The sequence below is a fragment of the Callithrix jacchus genome, chromosome 15 (assembly GCF_049354715.1).
Source record: "Callithrix jacchus isolate 240 chromosome 15, calJac240_pri, whole genome shotgun sequence".
NCBI lineage: Eukaryota > Metazoa > Chordata > Mammalia > Primates > Cebidae > Callithrix > Callithrix jacchus.
Genome location: NC_133516.1, coordinates 45,036,481 through 45,058,798, shown reverse-complemented (window position 1 = coordinate 45,058,798; position 22,318 = coordinate 45,036,481). Strand labels below are relative to the sequence as shown.

The following is a 22,318-nucleotide window of genomic DNA, read 5'->3' as shown; positions in this document are numbered from 1 at the left end:
CACTGCTGTTGTCTCATATAATGGCCCCATGCAGGTTTCTTCCTGCATTATCTGCCTGGCTCCCAACAGGCCTGGTTTGCATTCTGGCCCCAACATTTACTGGCCAGATGGCCTTGGGCATGCTACCCAGGTTCTTCAAAGGTAGGCTATCCAACCTGGGAGAGAAAACAGAATTATCTCCCAAAATAAATCAATAAAACAAAAGATTTACAAGCTCAAGGTGCATTTGCACTTTCACAAGTAGATGGGGACAGGGTTAAGGATGGCAGGGAAATTATTGTGAGAAGCATCTAATCTCTTGGCTCTAAGTTTTTCCCATCATTTGCCTAGGTAACTGTGGTTTTGATTTATACAAATATAAGATCAATTCACATCAAATCAAGATCAGTCTTTTTTTTGTTCTTTCAAGTATATTTATAAGAAAAGAAGTTTTAAAAGTACTTGCTTTGAACTGAATTCAAAGTTCATGCTCATGACAGAATTCACCATCTGACTGAGACAGGTAATAAGCAGTTTCTGTGAAACCGCCACCTTGGTTGATTTTGCCCTTCCAAGTACTGGCTCTTGATACAGGAATTGAATCTCTGGGAGAGGTTCAAAATTTTTCTTCCTGTTACTGCTAGGTTAAGCACAGAGGGTCTTTTTTGAAGCTCAGCAGACCCAGGATTAAAGCTCAGCTTTGTTATTATAATGCATACACACTTAATAATTACTTGTTTTTCTAAGCCTCAGATTTCTTGCCTGAGAAAAGGGAAAATAATGAAGCATACACTTTAATAGTGTTATTAGAAATAAATGGCATAACATGTAAAAAATACTTAGCACAGGACCTGGAGCTCATTAACGATATAATGAATGTTAACAACTGCTTTATCATTCACAGAGAGATCAGCATAGCCCAAAATAGCAATATGTGAGGCAGAGGCCAAGTGAATCCATAACGCTATCTCAGTTAATTGCAAGTGTGGTCAGAAATATGATCTGAGAAAGAGGGGAAATACCCTTGGCATCAGGCAGTTTCTTTATTTTATTTTATTTTATTAATATGATATTCTACAATCTAAAAGTCAGATATGCCTCAGATTTCGCAGATGGTGCAACAGCACTCTAGTCTGCCTTTCTATTGAAAGAATTATTAAAGTTCCAAGTGCCTCAAATCCATTTCCAAAGAGGCATGGTATAAATTTATATACATGTGTCTCAGCCACATATATACATAAACTGCAATTTCAGAAAAGTACTGAATATGCACTAACATTTATGAGTATCATTTAAGGTAAAATAATAATGTTTCTTAGGACATATTAATTTAATAAATCATAAGATACAAAAATGGCAAACATGTTATAAAATTGTTTAGCTTATAAAAGATTTATAACAACAGTAATTACCTTTGACATTCTAAAAATTACATCTATTTTTATATAATGGATTCAGAGAAAGGAAGACTCAGTATTTGCCTCTCTGCCCAAGTGAGGGAACAACAATCTAAATAATTTCCAAATGGTGGAGTAGTACAATGACCTAGAAAGATTAAGGCAACAGCTTATGTAAAAGTCCACGTGAACAGCATTATGAGTTTGGCAGTCTTGGCTATTGCTTTACAAATCTGTTCTGTTCATTAAAATGTTTCCAAATGAAAATAAGAATATAAATAATTTTACCAAAAAATATAAAATCTCATTGCAAAATTAGAGTACAAAGTCAATCAAGATTTCATTTCTACTATCAAATTGTAAAAAAAACATTCAACTGGTAATACCTAACTGATAACCTCTCAATGGAGGGCAATATGGAAATTATTCTAAATACCTTAAAAATGTATAACCTTCTGAGCCAGCAATTCTACGTCTAAGTTAATACCAATAGAGGCATAGTAATTATTCATCTTTAAAAAGGAGTTTCTTGCAGGTATTGAAAATAATATACATTTGAAAACTACCTAAGTTAGTACTTAGTTAAATAATCTCTAGGATAGGCATACAGTGTAATCATATATAGCCATTAAAATTATGGGAAAAGATACTTTATCTAGTGGCATGGAAAAACAACTCACAATATATTAAGGGGAACAAAGCAGGTGACAAAACAGTGACTCTTCTAAGAACCCATTTGTCATGGGCTGAATTGGGTACTCCAAAGATTCATATGTTGATGTCCTCACTCCTAGTACCTCAGAATGTGACCTTATTGGGAAAGAGGGTCACTGCAGATAGATTAGTTAAAATGAGGTTATATGACGAGTGGAGTGGGCCCCTAATTCAATATCACTGGTATCATATAAAAAGGGAAACTTTAGGCACACACACACACACACACACACACACACACACACGAAATCCCATGTGAAGAAGGCGGCAGAGATCAGGACAATACTTCTGTAAGTCAAGGAACACCGAATATTGCCAGCAAACCTCCAGAAGCTACAGTCATGAAACAGATTCTTCTTCTCAAAAGGAAACAACCTTGCTGGCACTTTAAACTCAGACTTCTAATCTCCAGAACTGCGAGATAATACATTTCTAAGCTACTTAGTCTGTAAGTCTGTAGCAAATTAATAAATTATGTGGTTTGTCCTAGCAAACTAATATATCACTTTTGTAGACAAAAACATTCATGAACAGAAACAATATCTAAAAGTATATTTCAAAATATTAAGGTTAGTTACCTCTCAGTGGGAGAACACTAGATAATTTTAAGTAACTAATTTTTGCTTACTTTTTGATTGTTAATAAACATTTTACTTATGCATAAAATGGCTCTAAATAGCATGTCCAAGAAAAAACTTCACCCCAAAGACAAATATTCTTATGATGTTTGGCAGCAAAGCAGACATGGGAGTGGCAAGAAGTCAGACAGACATGGTTTGAAACCCTGCCTTGGTCACTTACCACCTGTGTAACTTAAGGCAAGTGACCTTATAAGGTCATGGCAAGAACTGAATGAAAGTATATAATATAGGCAGCACTGACATGGTTCAGCCTGGCACATAGCAAGAATTCATTAATGTATAGCCATTATAGTGAATTTCTGCTATTTTAGGGGCTTTCTTTTTTTTTTTTTTGGAAAATAAACATTTATGTTATCCCTTCAGAAAACAGCTTAACAAATTCATGGTCACTTTGCCAAAGCCTACAGACAGCCTGAGGCTGCAGTATGTCTCAGACGCCGGTCTAGAACTTGACACTCTGGTCTAATCATTCTTTCCTTGCCAACCACACCTGCCTAATTTCACTGTCCCACTCAAATTCACCTCAGTTATGTAGAATTGCTCTTTATGATCAGTACAAGAAGATACGTGTGCATGTGCACATGCACGTGTGTGCACATGCACATTTAAGAGATAATATCTAGAGAAGCAGAAGATTCCTGTGAAATTTCCAATGCTTTCTTTCCAAACTTTTGCAGTAAAAGAATATTTGGAGGAAAAGAAGGGAAATAGCATGTTTTAAATGTTTCCTATGTGCCATTAATCTTTGCAAATGTTATTTAATGAACACAATAATTATGACTGCTAGTTATCATTATTTCTACTCTTATAAATATGAAAGGCCCAGAGGTTAAGTAATGTGTCCAAGGTCACATAGCTTGTAACTAATGGAGCTGATGGTCAAATCCAAGTATTTTTTTTTATTACTAAATGAGAACAGAGTGAATACAACCAAATGTTTTTTATTTTAAGCTAGCACTACAGGGTGACTATAATAAATGACAATTTCTTGTGCATTTTCAAATAGCTAGAAGAACAGAGTCTGAATGTCCCCAACACACACAAAAAAATGGCAAATATTTGAGGTGATGGATACACTAATTTCCATAATCTGAACATTACACTCTATACATGTATTGAAATATCACATTATATCCCCAAAATATGTACAATTATTATGTTAATTTAAAAAAATTTTAAGCACTAGCAACTTAAAATTATGCACTGCAGAATGATGTTTTGGCCAAAGACCAACCATATATATGATGATGGTCCCATGAGATTATAATACTGAATTTTTCCCGTACTCTTTCTATGTTTAGATACAAAAATACTTACCATTGTGTTACAGCTGCCTACAGGATTCAGCACAGTCATATGCTGTACAGGTTTTTAGCCTAGGAGCAACAGGTTATACATGTAGCCTAGGTGCCTAGGTGTGTAGTAGGCTATCCCGTCTAGGTTTATGTAAGCACACTCTACGATGTATGCACAAGGAGGAAGTCACCTAATGACACATTTTTCTCTGAGCCTATTCCTGTCATTAAGCAGCACATGTTTGTATATGTGTATGAGAGAGAGACAGAGAGAGAAACTACAATATTTACACTTCAAATTTACCTACTGTTGCTGGTAAACATAGCCTTTTCCCCCCAGCATAGCTGGAGTTTACTGCCACTATCAATTTCATACACTTGTTTTTTCCAGCAATGAAGCATATATCTTTAAAAAGAAATTTCAAATTCATTTCCTGGGTGGATGGTGATCATACAATAATCATGCTTTGCTTTCAACTGCTTCATAAACAAAATCTGTGAATCTGACAAGAAAAGTTCTTAGCTAAAACTCTAGTTGATGATTATGACACATGAAAACGTACCTTTCTCCTATGCTCACAAACCTCCAGCTGTAGATGGACATTAAAGTTAGTCCATCAGATATTTCTCTTAGGGGAAAGATTTCTCAGATATCTGAGCTTTAGTATTCTGAGTTCGGGGACAGTCAACCTCTATTGAGCCCTCTCCCATAAAGTGGAGGGAACTTTCATACACTTAAGCTCATTTTATTTCACAACTTTGTGTTACAGTTGTTTATTCTCATTTTACAGTTCAAGAAATTAACAGACAGAAAGATAAAGGTATTTATCCAACGTTTCTCAGTCATTAATTAATTTTTCTCATTAAAAAACATCTTTGATATAGGAACCCGTCAGGGGTAAAACCCCTGAGGAACTTGAGGTTCAACGATGTTGATCTGCCCATGAACATACCCAAAATCTGTGGTTGAGACTTAGCTTGCATGGCTTCAAATCCAGCACATTCTAAATCACAGTCATAATCTCTATTCATCCAGCCACCCTCTTTTTCCACTGAAATGTCTCTCAGGATCTCCATTCTTCACTGAGATCATGGGTTTGTGCTCAGTAGTTTTCTAGTATCTCCCTCCCAATCTAACTCTTTTATCTCTCAATTCTCAAATGGAAAGATGCTGAAAAGTGTGCCAACTGTCCATCAGGTGTAAGGTGAAGCCAGTGCATAAAAGGCCAGCCAGAAAATCTCAGAGTACACCAGATGGATGTGTGAGAACTTCCTGTTAAAGCACTCAAATGCTTCCAAATATTAGATACAAAGAATGGCAACTCACACATACACAATGGACAAAGTTCATTTATTTCTCTATCATCCATGATGGAAGCTTGCTGGCTTGAATAATTTACCAGACATCCAAAGGAATTTAAATGTTCACAATCTTACTAAATATCAATATCCTTCCTGAATCCTACATATACTTTTATCTGTATCTGTATGTTTCAACAACACATTTCTAAATTTGAATTTCTTTATACAATGAATCAGTGAATAAAGACTTTGTTAAAAAAGAAAGATACACAAGGCCAGTAAAATTTTCTCAAGAAGTAGGAGTGTTTTTGACAAGTGAAAAGGTCACTGAGAAGGTATGATCATCCTTAGTCATGAGGGCATTTAAAACTTTGCTTTGTCTTTTGGTAGCATGAGATCACATAAAGGGAACAGAATTAGGAATTAGAAGACATGACTTTAAGAATAAATTAATGTATATTGTCCCTGTTGTTTTCAGTGGGAAATCATTTAGCTCTAAGACCTTGGAGTAATGAATGATTACTATTAATGGAAGACAATGCAGAAAAATGATGAAGCGCATGGAGTCTGGTAACCAATTGCCTGAGTTCAAATCCCGGCTCTCTTACATACTAGCTATATGACTTTAGGTAAGTTGTGGGATCTCTCCAGGCCTTAATTTTTCTCATCTGCAAAAAGGAGTTTTTCATTAGTTCTTCATAAAGTAACATGAAATTATATGCAAAACATGTGCATAGCACTTAATAAAGCACTTGTCTCTACATATTATTTTAAACATTACTGTGTTTACTTTATGATTATCTTATGCTATAATTTGGATGTTTGTTTCCTTCAAATCTCAAGTTGAAATTTGATCCCTAATTTTGGAGGTGGGACCTAATAGGAGGTTTTTGAGTCATGGGGACAGATCCCTCAAGAATAGATTAATGCCCTTCCCATAGGAGGGGTGTGTGAGTGAATTCTCTCTCTATTAGTTCCTGCGGGAGCTGGCTGTTAAAAAGAACCTGGCACCTTCTCCCCACCTTTTGCTTCCGTTCTCGCCATGTGATCTCTGCACACACCAACTCCTCTTTGCATTCTGCCATGAGTAGAAGCAGCCTGAGACCTTCACCAGAAGTGAATAGTTACACCAGGTTTCTTGTACAGCCTGCAGAGCCATGAACCAAATAAACCCATTTTCTTTGTAAACTACTCTGCCTCATGTATTCCTCTACAGCAACACAAAGCAGACTAAGACATCTCACAATCAGCATTCGTCCAATGGAAAAACATGGGAACAAAAAATAATATAACAATGCTATATTGAAACATTTTGTGTTTATTCCAGTGCTAGAAAGTTTGGGAATGCTTAACTGTGATTGTAAACATATCATCATCTTCAACGACCTCTTTCTCAGTTACAGTTAAGGAATCTTGCTGATACTCCTGGAAGTTTTACTAATATTATCTTTCTTAACCATCACACCACCAAAAGACATGACTTTTCTGATGCTCATTTGATAGTTGTGGGCCCTGAGGATGAGCATCATTATACAATCTGCTTAGTGTTCTTTGGCTGAAAAGAAGAGCAAAAATTTCAGCATAAACCTGGCCCCAAAATTCATGCTTCTTCAAGTTCCACATTGCCTTCTATGTTTTTGCAATAGTATTTGCTCATCAACAAATTCCTCCTTTCCCTCTCCTCAGAGAAATAGCACCTATCACACAAGGCAATCCTATGACTCTTTCATGAGTAATTTGTTTTTTTACTACATTAGTAAACACATACATACAATAAATGACTATAATAATTAATGTAGTCTTCTAACATCAAAAGCCAGAGCTGAATTTACCAACAAATACATGAATAAAAATGAAGTACATGTGGGTTTGAGGGAATACATTTTCATTCGCAAATTGTCTTATCATTAGGCAAAACCTAATCATTTTTTTATAAAGAGATTTTCAATAAATGGACAAGATTACACAAGCCAGTGGAGGCCCATGTGCTGAAGAGCCAAAGGTGTACCTCTTTGGATTATATTATCAGTGTGAATCCACTCAGCTGTCCCCTAAACAGAGAGCATTCCAAGAATACTGATGCCAAAATCTCGAAGGTATAACATCTTGAGAAAATTACCAGTGCTATTTCAATAAAAGAAGTACTGGTTTAAAAATCATTTACTTTTAAACCAGACATGTACACTTCTCACTGGGTCTGTCCTGTTAATGACTTTAAAGACTGTCACGATCACTGCTCCAGCTGAAAGAACAGACAAAAGGGGAATGTTCTGAATATCATGACCCTTTTTATTCAGGCCATAAGTGACAGGATAGCAGTGGGCATTTGACCTATGGCAACCAATCTGTGGACTGGCTATTGACTTATGATTTTGCCTGGGGTTGATAGCTGTGTCCAAACTAAAATAAATTTTTTATTAGTTGAACCAATCATATTCCTTCTCTTAGGACATTAGATAAGAATAGTGAAAAGAATAAATGGGAAGCAGAAAGTGAACACAGAGAAAGGGAAGGCAGGACAGCGGCCAAGATATAATAATAGTGGCACCCTTCCTAAGACATTCTTGCTGCTCACTGACTTGAACCCAAGATAGGAGACTGAGCCTGTTTCAGCCCTTGAACTTTTATTTCTGTAAACGTTTGCCACCATTATCATGAAGTGGGCATCCATATAACAGCCCTGTTTCCCCGACAGTGGTGGCTATGTGACTTACTCTCCTCCATAACCAAGCTAAACAACTGTTTCCAGAAAAAGCCTTACAATTCTGCTTCACAATGGAGACCGTCAAGGGGAATCTGCATTTCATCCAATGTGTTTCCGAGAATTCATTTACTTATTTTCTATTCCCTTCCTTCCTTCTCTTCTTCTCTCATTTTCCTAACCAACACTTACTAAGCACCTACTACCTGGGTATATTCGTGGGGGTTGCAAATGTCCCTGGAGTTGGCCTTACTGTGTGCTATGCACTGTGTTAGAAACATAAAATGCACTGATGAGCAGGTCAAGCAAGATCCCTACTCTCACATTGCATTTACTCTGGTTGAGGAGCTAGAACGAAAAGTCATTAAAAAGTGTGCTCTGGGAGCCACCAGAAGGCTGATCTTATCTAGTAAGACCTCCCTAGACAGTGATATCCACATGACACTGAAGGGAGAAGATGAATTCATCAACTAAAAAAGGTTGCGCGAAAGGGAGAGGAAGTGTTCTGGGCAGTGGAAGTGACATGTACAAAAGTTCTTGAGAACAGCAAGAAACCACCACCAGGTCCCCAAAATATCCAATAAATGTGAAACGTGTACAGAGCAAGAAATTATCTCTTGGTATGAGAGTTAAAAGGGTGAGAATGGGCCGCATTCCCCTATCCTAAGGAACTTTCCCCAATAAGGTTTGGACAATTCATTACATTCAACTGGCAGCATCATTCTTTCTCATAGGGTTCAAAGAGACCAAAGAGACTGGCATCAAAGATAAAGGGTGCTACGTGGGTTGGAAGGACTTAGCCCCTCCAGGAGCAGAGGTCAAGTTCTTACACTTCACACCTCCCCCTGTGCTGTATCCAGTAACCATATTATGCTGTCCAGAGCCATGTAGGTTGGAAAAAGGTATTTCTTTATCATCATCATCATGGTTACAATTATCACTTACTTTCAAAGGATACTTACCAGATTGCTAAACACTTTTTTATACTTGATCTCACTTAAAATTTCCAACACTATAGACAGGAGATATTGTCCCCGGTTTTCAGGTGAGGAAACTGAGGTCTTTAAAGGAGCCTAACCTAATACATTGAAGAGGAATAATTATAAATACAACCAAAGTCAAATACATCCCCACAGAAGATGAAGAATCAAAGGAAGACCATGTTTCTGTGCACATACTCCTTAGAGGGATTTTCTACTTTTTTTCTACGAGTACATGACTGGTTTTCTTCTGTCCCCATACCTCAGTTAGTGAGAGATGTGGGTCCATTGGGGAATAAAGAAATAAGGATGGTGTTTCTACTTCAGCGTAACTCTAGGGTTTTCCCCATGTTTCTATGTGGGAACTCCCAAGGGCCTGGAGCGCCTGGGCATTACAGTGTGGTTAGTAAGTGCCTGTAGCTGACAGTATAAGGACCATCGGCTACACCCTGGAGAAGTCAGTTGGGTGCATGGTGTGTCTTTCAAATTTAGGAAATTGTCTACGGATTGTTATTTGAGAAAGGCCAGGAAAAGTATCTCTCCATACCTCAACAAAAAACCCCTAAAGGCCAAGCACTTGCCATTCCTCCCTTAGACCTTCCCTGTTAGGTTCAACATTGGCCTCACTGGAATTTTCTTTGAAATGTGAATATTTCAAGGAGCAAGCGTCTGAAGAGTCACTCATGCTATGGTAAAAATAGTCCTGCCAGTATGAGGACCCTCCACACTGGAGTATAGCGATAGAGGGACTAAAAAGCGGTATAAGAAAGTCTGAATACAGATTTTCTACCTCAGAGTTTTGCCAAGTCTTTAACTTGCAAAAAGTTATCTGTAATGTCCTAAATTATCCTTTGATGAATTTCTCCTTTCTCCCTTTTCATCACCATCGTTATCACCATCATCTTCATAATCACTTATTGAGCACCTATCACAGTGCAGGTACTATGCAAGGGACCTTACTTGGATAAATTATTTAATCATTATAGCAACACTTTAAAGTAGGAGCTATTATTAGCCCTATCTTACAGATGTGAAAAACATGAAGCCTAGTGAATTCATTAACTTGCCCAAGGTAACAAAGCCAGTAGAAAATAAAACCTGAAATCAAATCCATAAGAAGCATTCCTGACCCTTTTCTCTTTTTTTCTGTACTTGTGAAACCAAACACCAATTGTCTTAACACACTCAGGAAAGCATTAAGTGATGAATCCATCAGCACACTGGGGAGCCCCTTGTTTGTTGTGCACTTATTGATTTATATTCCAATTGCACATGACTTTTGTCACCAATTGGGAGGCTAGAAGGTGGTAATTAAACCCACATTAATATAGCTTTAAATTACCTCAAACTGTCAATGGTAGATTACTGCTCATGATTTAAATTAATTTTATGTAAGAATTTCCTGTCTTGTTTATACATAAGAAGAAAAACAAGTTATCTGACTTATGTATCCTTTTTTAACAAAAGAGAAAAAGAAGACCAAAAATGTGATTAAATTATTGGCTTTATAATCCAAGTCTTTTTCTACATATTTAAAATGACTGGTCTTTAATTGGAATCTACTCTACCTTGGTTAATTAATTGGAATCTACTCTACCTTGGTTAATTAAGAAAATAAAGCCAAATATAAAAGATAATTGGTGTCTGTTGAATTCATCTCTAAATACAAATGCTCCTTGGCATTTTCAGAAAAGGTCTCAACTATGTACGTTGAGATAAACACTGTAAAATAGGATAACATCTGTTTTTTAAATCTTCTTTGAGGATTGGGGATAAGATATGGCAAGTGCTTGCCACATTAGAAGGAGCAGAAGGATGTAGCATTTGAGAGAATAAAGTTGGGAGTGAGGCTGCTCAAATCTTGGCTTTGCCATTTCCTACAGTTTTACCCCTGATAAGTTGGTTAACATCTTTGAGCCTCCTGATGAAATGGGAATTTTAAAGTTACACAGATTCAACACAGTGACGTAAGAAAAACACAGTAATATAATTCCCCCATAGGATGCCTGCATGACAAAGCAGCTATTATTACTTCTCTCATTAGGAGTTTAAAATGATGGCTATAGAAAACTGTATTTATTGTATATTATGACACATTTCACTTTGTTATCAACAGCATAAATTATAAATGCTATTAATATTAAGAGAGCAGTGCAATACTTGCTTGAAAAACAGGGCTTAGAATTTAAATTCAGGAACTAAGATTATATAAATGGTAGTGTCTCCATTTAAATCAAGTAGACCTATACCTCAGACATGCTCAGACATGCTGCATCTTTGGATTCACTGGCCTCCTTGGTTAGGCAGGGAGGCAGATTGGAAAGGGAGAATGGAGATGTGAAGCCCAGGGTTATAGCAGAAATGGTATCCCAAAATTAGGGATGAATCTCGAAATAAGGATTAGAGGAACTAGGCGAATTGAATCAGCAGTTTATTCCATAGTCACAGAATCCAGGGCTGCAGCAAGTCACACAAATATTGTTTTGGGAAGTTCAAATACTTCAGATGACCTTAAGTCTGCAACAATGTGGTCCTCAACAATATGGATGTGTTGAGACCTCCACTTTTCATTTTACATAAATCCATATGTGCAAATGCAGTGCACTGTATATAGTAGACGAAAGAAAGAATGTACTAACATAATTTTTTAAAAGGAAAGGGAAAAAAGGAGACCAAAGGCCAACTGGAAAAATACTAAAGCAGCAAAGTAAGTATGATCTGTGGAAGACAGGACTACATCAATTTAGTTTTTCAGAGTCTGAAATGGGGCAAGTTTAATATATATATGAAAATGGGGTAAGTTTAATATATATATGTAAATGGGATAAGCTTAATATATATATATTCTGAAATGATATGGGGTAAGTTTAATATATATATATATATATATATAGTCATTTGAAAATGTGGTCTGAAAATGGGGTAAGTTTTATATATATGTATATTGCCATTTCCAAATGATGATTTAAGAAATTTGCTGGACGTATTGGACTTATTTTATCATCGGGGAATAAATGAACAAGACCACCAGAAGCAGTGCTATGTATGGATTTTTCTGTTTTGACCTAAAAGATAGTGAAAAGTACCCTGACCTCATTTAAGTAGAGATTAAGGATGTGGGAGTTTTGCCTGCAAGTCTTTGAAATTGGCTAAAGCTTTCCCCTTAAGGTTTGACTTTTATATGTTATTAAGACTTTAAATCTACTGTATCCGGGAATCCTTCCTAAGGAAAGAACACGTAAATAAAGTGGATTTTTCCCACTATAAAATCCAAAAGTAGAAGATGACTTTAAAGGTAATACCATTTCATGTGGGTAATCCATAGAAAATAACGTAAAATATGAGCTATCTTTCAGAACTTCTTGTATATGTGTACAACTGTAGACAGGTGATATGCCCACAATTCTTCCTGCATATCACAGTTTACCATCGACCTCTCCCACTGTCTACCCACTGCATCTCAAATTACACCCTTCTGAAAAAATCAATTTTAACAGTTCAGTGCTTTATATCTACACTTCACTCTGTGCCCATACAAATCACACACATGCATGTTCACTCACAAACAAAACTATATTTTTTACTTGTGCAAATATGAGACTCTATATATTATTTTAAAATATGAATGAATTATCTACACATTTATTAGAAGGATAAATATTGCTTCTTCCCTTTAACAAATACTTAGTATGTTATCAAATACTAAGAATAAAACTTATGTTTTCTCACTTAACAATTTTATCAAATACAGTGATATATTGACCTGCAGGTCAATGCATATTAATTGAATTCATTCTTTTGTCTGTTTGTTTTTTTCTGAGACAACGTCTCACTTTGCCATCCAGGCTTAAATCTGTAGACTTGACCTCATGGGCTTATGTGATCCTCCCACTTCAGCTTCAGAAGTACCTGAAATTATAGGTATACCCCAGTATGCCTAATGTTCTCATTTTCTTTCTCTTTTTTACAACCTCACAGGATTTTTGTTTAATCATAATGTGGACAAGAAAAAATGTATTCCTATTCTTTTTGATATTAACAGTTTTAGTAAGTTTGTTTTCACTTTCTGTCAAAAACACATAGCATATCTTGTTGATATGGATTCTCATACCCATTTAGATCCCATATGGTCATTAGAATAATATAGCCTTCTGATTTTAAAAGCAACTGATTGCTTATAGAAAAATGCTATGCATCAGACATTTAAGCAGAAAAAGAAAAATGAGAACATGTCTTTCATGTTTGATATCACTTAACTTACAGGATGATGTGAAAATAGTTTGGTTATAATTTTAACAGAACTAAAACTCACTTTAACTAATGAAAAAAATCCAACACTGAAGAATCAAATATCTACCAACTTAGCTGACATTCCTAAGAAAATAAATGTCTTCTGTTGCACTGAACATTAGAATCAGAAATGTACTATATGTTAAGGCATATTTTAATTAATATGTTCCAGAATTGCACTCTTTCCCTATGTTAACTAGGATGGCCTTGAACTCCTGGGCTCAAGGAATCCCTCCATCTCAGCCTCCGAAATGCTAGGATTATAGGCATGAGCCACCATGCCTGGCTAAATTCATTCTTTTTAATGGCAATATAATATTTCATAACATGATGAATCATACTTTAATTATTTTCCTATAATGGACTTACTAGTTATTTCCAGTTCTTTTCACTATAGATAATGTTGCAATAAATATTCTTGAGAATATTGCTATTATCTGAATGTTTATGCCTCCTCCCAAGTTCACATGTTGAAATATAGTTCCCAAAGTGATGGTCTTAGGAGGTGGGACCTTTGGGAGGTGATTAGCTCATAAATGTGGAGCTCCTGTGAATGGATTAGTGTTCTTATAAGGGTGTGAAGAGATCAGAGTTCTTCCCTTCTGCTATGAGAAGACACAGCAAGAAGGCTCTGTCTGTGAACCAGAAAGTAGGCCCTCATTAAACAATCAATCTGGTGGCACCTTGATTGTAGACTTTCCAGTATTCAAAACTATGAGAAATAAATTTCTACTGTGTATAAGCTATCCAGTTTATGGTGTTTTGTTATAGCAATGCCCCAAACTAAGACACATATATTTTAACATGCATGTTTATTTCTACAGCATGGGAAAATTGCAGCTGAAAGATGCTGTCAAGTTTAAAGCTTTTCTCCATTACTTTGTAAAACTTCCACAGAAACAGGAGAAACTGGGATATTTTAAGTGTTCTGTCATCACCGGTTTACAATTTTTGCTGATTACTTGCTGTTTAACCAAGCAGTATGAGAGGGAAATAGAGACAAACAGAAGAAATTTTCTGCCATCTAAGAAATCACATTTCCTCTCATTGTCAATATCTCCTACAGAAAAAGATCCCTCAGAGTGGCTCCTCAAGCCACCGTGTGCACACAAAATGTATATTCTTTCCCTCTGTTCACTACTAACTTTTTTCAGCAACTAGTACTTTCTTTCTCCTCACGTCTCTAGCTCAGCTCTTCTAAAATGCAGATCAACCAACTTATCTGACTTTTCAAATTTGCTTTGTCTATTATTCATGTTCTCTTTCACAAATGAGAGTCTAATTACTGAGGTAGAAGCAAAAAGCTCTTCCTCCTTGGAGCCTTAGAATCTTAGAAGAGAGGGGAAGGACTGCAAATAATTTAAATGTGGTAACTTAGTAACCTTTATTCTATTTCACTCTTTATCTCTCACACACACATCCACACACACCCCTCCACAACGGGGGAAAAAACCCCTATAAAACAGTATTTTGCAGTGGGATAAATTCTTATGAATGAATGAATGAATAAGAATCTAGTGGAGGTCCAAAGAATGAGGTGAATCATTCAGTTTGGGATAGAGGAAAGAGGAAGGAATAAATATGAAAACAGTCTTCATTGAGGAGTTAACATTTAGTTGAGGTAAAAGACAAATATTTTTTCTAGGCTTGGAAGGTGAGGACATTCCATAAAGTATGAATGGAAATAGCAAAGGCACTGAGGTAAAAGGGGCTTTTGAGTTTTGGAGGGATCTGGTATAGCTTAGAGTGGTGGTTCTCCAATTGTAATGTGCATAAGACTTATGCAAGGAGCTCATTTAAAATGCAGATTGATGGGCACCCATTGTCCCAATATTTTGATTCGGTATCCAGAAATCTGTAATTTGAACAAGTTCATCCAGATAACAAACACCTTTTTATATTCCAGTAGAGGTTGTGTGATGAGCAGTGGCACAAAATCATGTTGCAGAATACTAGGGTGAACATGAACTAGTATTTCAGGTAGGTTAGAGTGCGAGACAAGAAGAGATTCTGTCAGAAAATAATGTCAGGTGTTTGACCTTGGTTTTAAGAGGTAATAACTTGACAATGGAGCTATTATTTTCATCCCTAAAGTCACTGCTTCACAGGTAATATTTATTGAGTGGCTGCATAAAGGAATGTGGGCAGACTTCTGAGAAAGCAAACTGAAAGTTCCCAGAGCTATGAGGATTGCTTGCTTGTTTGACTTGACTGTAAGGAAAGCAGTTTCACCATAGCCAGCTCTGAACCACGGATTCAAGCCTTCCAAAAGCTGTCTTGGTGTATGTCAGATTGATATACTCATGCATTTTCATTCAAGTCTACACACAAGGTAAATGTAATTATCTTGTAGATCATCCGTGTAAACAATCATCACAATTATGTAGCCATTGCCAGATACAAGCCCTTGGAGCTAAGATCTGGGAACAGAGAACAGGCTCTTACATAATCTCCCAGCAAGTCAGTGTTGGGGACTGTGATTAATACTACATGACAGGCTTTGAACTTTCTATTCAGATAGGTTTGCTTGCCTTTTGGAGCTCCTAGCAAGAAGAAACGTGTGACCTGCAGATTTCACTCTGAATAACCATCATCCAGCCAACAACACTGACATGGCTCTGTGGCCCTGTGGGTAACCGTTTCTGTACCTCACTCCTCTGCCCATAGACAAATTGCAATAGGAGCATCAGGGTGGTTCTACAGAAGTGGAATATAACTTACTGAAGCCCAGTCTCTGAAGAAAGCTATGGCAAACCACGCTGGTGGGCTCTTCTGGGTATAATCAGAAAAGCCCCAGAGGAGGGGCCGAAGAAAAGAAACTGTAGTGGCGAAGGAAGGAGTTCTGCTCTCTAACAGTCTGTAATAGCTTCGCAGCATCTTTCCCTCCCTGGAGCTCCCGCGGAGCAACTGAACACGCGCTCTGAGCATCCCAGTCCCGCCGAAAAGCTGTCCCAGTGCTAACCAACTTTCTGAGCTTGGCCAAGTCTTCCGGCTCCTCCGTTCAGCCATGGGTCCCTCCACCCATCCTCTCATCCCCGCCAAGGTTCAGGTGAGGGGCCCCAGCGGCTGCGCCTCCATCTACCCCCGTCCACCATCTCCCAAGGGGGGGCTTCTTTCCACAGCCCCTGCACGTCTGCAAGCGGAGAAGAGAGACGACGCTTGTCTAAGCACCTGCAAAAATGCGTCCACACTCCCGCCTCCCAGCAGGGTGCCTCGATCCCGTCCCCACAGCCTTGGAACGGAACCTGGGGAGGGGGCAGGATTGAAGTCTCCGGCTTGAGGGTTGACTCTCCGGCTTGGAACAGAACCGAGCAGCGAGCACTCCACCCGACCTCTCCTCACCTATCGCCGGCCGCCTGGCGACCCTCCCGGCGCACACACACTGCTACTCACCAGTTCCAGGGCTCGCAGGAAGGCAAGGGGCTCCTTCAGCACCCGGAAGCTGCCCGCAGAAGCCAGCTTTAGGGAAACGAGGCGAGAGAGAGAAAGCAAAGCGTGAGGAAGGGGCTGGGGGCGCCTCTCCCAAGCCGCAGGGTCCCCCCACCAACCAGAGCCAGCCGCCCTGCCCAGTCCGTCTCACCTGACTCACAGGGTCCATACTCGCCCTCGCTCGCTCTTCTCACCAGTTCTCTTTAAAAATGAAATGCGCTTGGCGCCACCGTCCTCAGGGCCAGAAGCCCCTTCGGGAGCAGCCGGAGAAGCGACACCCTGGAGCAGCCCGGCAAGGGCAAGGGGCCTCGGGGAGCCCACTGGCTAACGCCCGGCTCTGCGCTCCGGGAACCCAGGGGTGGGCCGGGAAGAGCTGGGGCAGGGTAGAGACAACAGGGGAGGGGAAACCCGTGCAGCCAAGGGAAGACTGTCATTGGCCAGCCGCGCTCCAGAGGGGAGGGCGAGGAGGTGGGCGAGGCAGAGCCCTCAGACCTTGGTGCAGGCTCAGCTGTGCGCCAGGTGCCTTCTGGCTCCGGTGAAACTTTGGGTCTGTTGATTGGGGAAAGCGGGCCGGCACCGTCAGCAAGACTGCTGTCCACCTGAAGAAAGGGTTTCCAGATAGGAGGAAGACACCCACACCTTACATGGGACATCTGTGTGAGTTCTGGTGACTTCCGAACAACAAAATAATAATAGTGATAAATACATTTTTTAAAACTATTTGTTGGCTCTTTTACTCATTCCTTCAAGCCTTTATGGAGCATCCTTCCTATGGGTAGGCAGTGCTAGGTGCTGGGGTACAAATGAATAAAATAAAATAAAACAGGATCAGCACTGTCACTTCCCCCAGGGGAAGCAGAAGGGGAATAAAAACTTGCAATGTAGTCTGAACAGTGATATAGGGCAGGGCACAGGAGCTATGGGCACAGGGAAGGGAAGGGATCCATCTAGGCCCGTGGATGCCAGAGCAGAGGACGAGGACAGAGGAAACTGCCGAAAGAGGTGGAAACAAATGAATCTTGGATGTGGGACCATGTGCTTGTGGAAAACAGATTTAGCAATGATGAACTAGCCAAAGTAAAATATTTCGTGGAAGGCTAATCAGGAAATGAAATTTAGGTACCTTTCAAACTCATGTTACTTCTACTGAGATCTTTTGCCTGAGATCATACCCTCAAATGAACTCCCCTGCCAAACTCATAAATATAACTCTGGGTCCCTCCTCCAAAGTTAGACTCTTTTCTTGAAACTTAGTGAAAGGTGGTTCATGTTGTTTCCTGTTAGTGGGCTAACCTTGCTGAATATAATAACAACAACAAAACAACTGAGTTCTTTCTATGAGCCGAACACTGTGCTAAGGGCTTTACAAACATTATTTTATTAAATATTCACAACCCCCCATAGGTTGTTATTCCCGTTTTAGAGACGAGGGAATTGAGGCCCATGGAAGGAAAGTGGCCTGCCCAAGATTGACCAGCTGGCAGGTAATAAGTTAGAACTGATTTTTTTTTCAAGTCAGAAAAAGAAAAGAAGACGGGGAAGGAAAAAGAGGTGGAGGAGGAAGAAGACGTGAAGGAGGAGAGAGAGGAGAGCTCTTAGCTACTACATCAAGTAGTGACATGTCCTCTTCCTTCTCACTCCTTTTGGATTTGATTCCATTTATGAGTGGTCTCCCAGCAACACAGATAGTCCATCTGTTTACTACAAAAATTTGCCAAAAAGTTTGGAGATTGTGTGTATGTGTGTGTTGGGAGGGGGGCATTTGATATGTTGAAGTAGATGAGAAATATGGAAATCAATAATTTGCTGTCTTGGAGGGGGAGACAGCAGGGCTAAAATGTACTTAAAAAGATAGCTTCTGGTGTAGATGCCCCCCACTCATGAATTTTGCTGGAGAAAAACTAGAATTTAGTGAGTAGGAACTCCAGTGGAGTGGTTGTACCATCTGCAGTTAGCCAGTTTTGTTCCTACTGCTCTTCCTACATGCAGATAGAGCCTAAAACAATTAGAAACAGTTGTTTCAAAAATAAGCCATTATGCAACTATAGGGGAGGGGTTGGGGGAGAACCAACACTAACAAGTACTCAGTGTGTACCCTACTATGTATGTATATGATCTTATGGGGGAAGCTACTTAACCTCTTCAAGACCTCAGTTTGTTTCTTTGTTTTAATCTGTAAAATGGAGCCAAAATACCTGTCTTAACTGGTTTTTCTGAGAACACAATGAGATTTTGCAGATAGCATATCTAGGGCAGAGTCTGCATTTCATAATCCCTCCACATGTATTCGTTACATATCACTTCTACAGAAGCAAAGGTGAAGACTCACAGGTCCATATCAGAGGCAGGGTAGGTTGTAGCAATGTCCTGCCACCCTCTGCAGTGCCTCTCCCTCAAATATATCCCTGCCCTTTCGGAACCAGCAGTAGCCATGTGACTTGTTTTGACCAATGAAATATGGGCATTTTATTGGTAATGTGTGCATTTCTGGACAGAAGTTTTAAGAACCACCAAGTGATTTGCCAACATATTTCCTTCTCCCACGATGAATATAATTTCTACTTAGAGATTACTCTGACAGCTTGGGTCCTGGTGTAAGGATGACGTGGGCAGAGCTGCAGCCATACCTTGATGGACCTGAAGCTGAGCAAAAAAATGCATTTGGGGTGTAAGCAACTGAAAAATATTGTTACTGCAATAAAACATAACCTAGACTGATTGATAACACAGCTGGTAAAATAGCTGAACCAAAATTCCACCCTAGGTTCATATGATCTCATGGTCCTTGTATTCATCCTCTTTGCAGGGTAGTCAGCTGGCTTACAGGGTATGACAGCTCCTGCATATGCTTAATAATGATAATTATTATTGTAATAGCTATTTCCAGTTGAGTTCCGGCTATCTGCCAGGCATTGTGCTCAGTGCTTTACATACATCATTTAACTATCATTAACAATTTCTTCTTTTCTAGATAGTATATCCAGCCTTAGAATGGCTATGTCATTTGTCTAAGGTCATCTACATATTTATGTCTCTTTATACAGGGAGAGAGACTTATTTAAAATATTGCCTACTTGCAGATCATTTGAGTTGAAAACTTGGTACAGAGGAAGTGTGATTACTGAGCCTATTCCCACGGGTCTCTCTTCACACCCAGTGTTCTTTCTGACTAACATGGTGGCATATTTTATGCCCGTTCTCCAAACACCATGTGAAGGAAGTCAGAATTGTGGCAAATGGCAGTGTAATAGCTTAGACAACAATTGCACATTGTCGGAGGATGCTTTTCACATTCCAGAAATGCATGAGTTTCCAACAGCTGCATCACCAAAATAACCCAAAGTTTCATATCACATTTGCAATGTTAGATATTTTGTAGACTTTGGGTTAGAACCTCTGTATTCAGACCTGGAAATAACATTGGGTTCCCTAAAGAACTAGGCTGGGGGAGATAGGACAGATGATATAAACACTGCCACAATATTACTATCAGTGGTTGAGGGCGACCCCTTCTCTTTTGTCCCAAGATGATGAAAGATAATTTCTTTCTTACTTTAACAAATCTGTTAAATAGATGAATGATAACTTTGGTGGGGCATAAATCATCCATTTTAGTGGCCTGTATTGATTATGTAAATCAAATAATTTCCAAATTTTCTTTTGTTTTGGGCCGTGGACCCATAGCTATGAAGACTTCCTTTGATATGCCAAGACAATCCATTTATTTACTGTAGTGGTCTGGGTCTCAATAGAGGGTGATTTGGGTCCTTCCCTCCACTGGAAAACATGCGATATGTTTGGAGATGTTTTGATTGTTACAACATGGCAGGGGGTGGGGGGGTTGGCACCGGGACGGGATGACACTACTGGCTTTCAGAAGGCAGAAGCAAGAGAAGCTGTTAAATATCCTACAATTCAGAGGGCAGTTGCCCAAACCAAAGAATTACCTGGAAACTGTCAATGGTATCAAGATTGAGAAACTTCAGCAAGTAAGGGCTGAGTGCCTATCATACCCTAGTACTGTTCTAGGTACTGTAAACAGCTTGCCAAGGCTCCTGCTTCACAAAGCTTATACTATAGGTAAGAAATACATTCAGTCCAATTTAGTAAAGCTCAACATTTGCTAAATAAGCAGATGAAAATCAAGTTACAAAAACAGCCATTTTGAATCTCAAAGAGGGTTAATCTTGAGTCAAAACTATACAAACCAAAGTACCAAACTGCAGTTGAAGAACTTGCATTATTCAGGCAAATTAAATCTTGTTCTCACAGGAAAATACACCTGGGTTTCATATTCCTATGTCTCTTGTGACAAAGAGAAAAAAATAATTTAAAACTTTATCTGCAGCAACTTAATATAGGAGGAAACTCTACTCATATGTTTATGAAATCTAAAATAATGGAAAAGGGTGGAAGTCTGTCAAAACGTTGTATATTTAACTCTCTGTTCATGCTGCTAACTTGAACTTTCCAAATCTTTCCTTAGGCAAGTGAGTATGAAAGCAAAGGCCAATAGCATGCCTGTGCATTTGTTTGTTTGTATGTTTGATTTGCACAGGGCCACTAGTACACAGGGCAGGAGATTGGAAATATTTTCAAAACCTCTAATTTTAGAATAAGTATAGCATTATCTCCTAACCCAAAGATAAAATAAAGCATTTTTTACTTTCTTATGTTCCTGTGTCTTAAATGGATGCAATAAAACATGCAAGAATATGTATACATGTTTGTTTGGTTGTAATCCTAGAACTCTGGGAGGCCAGGGTGGGTGGATCACAAGATGGGAGTTCAAGACCAGCCTGGCCAAGATGGTGAAACCCCATCTATACTAAAAATACAAAAAAAATTTTAGCTGGTCATGGTGGAAGGCACCTGTTATCCCAGGTATTCGGGAGGCTGAGGCAGGATAATCGCTTGAATCAGGGAGGTGGAGGTTGCAGTGAGCCAAGATCGTGCCACTGCATTCCAGTCTGGGCGACAGAGCGAGACTCCATCTAAACAAAAAAAAATCTCCATCATATCATAGGATTTCATAGTTTCTTATTAAAATTTTTAGTATTCAGATAGGATCATTCTTAATTAATAATCATAACTGATATAAAATTTCATATATGGACGGCCAATGTGAACTTAAATTATAAAATGCTTTTACTATTTCTGTTTCCATATTTGTTTCAAATGAAATGATTTTTTGTTAATTCAGTCAGGCTTGAATACATGCAAATTAGAGGACCAAAACTAACACCAAAGGATTGAATTCATTGACCCCAGAGAATAATAATAGCAACAGTAATTATGATAATGATTCTAACAACACATTAAGTATTAAGTAGATGCCGAACAGAATGCTAAGTGCCTTTATAGACATAACTTCTTTAATTTCCTCATCATTCTTGTAAGTAGTATTATTGTTACTTCCATTATACAGATGAAAAAACACAGGTTCAAAGAGATTAAAAATCTCAACTAAGGTCTTATAGAGAGTAAACAGCAGAGTCAGGATTTTCCTCCTACTCTCATAACTTTCCAAGAAAAAGATGATTTGCAGTTTTCATTGCAATTTTGAAAATGTCACAAGCTTTAGGCAAAA

At 38.6% G+C, this 22,318-nt stretch overlaps 1 protein-coding gene across 1 annotated transcript in view; it reads right to left on the bottom strand.

The window, feature by feature from the left end:
* The window catches only part of SYNPR (synaptoporin), a 361,132-nt gene extending 344,044 nt beyond the window's left edge, over positions 1-17,088 (bottom strand). The window contains exons 1-2 of the mRNA XM_008981963.3: positions 16,880-17,088; positions 16,693-16,758 (exon numbers count right to left, since the gene is read on the bottom strand). Coding sequence (XP_008980211.1) covers positions 16,693-16,758; positions 16,880-16,897 — 84 coding nt within the window. The 5' untranslated portion in view covers positions 16,898-17,088. The remainder of the gene's footprint in view (positions 1-16,692; positions 16,759-16,879) is intronic.
* Positions 17,089-22,318: the final 5,230 nt, after the last annotated feature.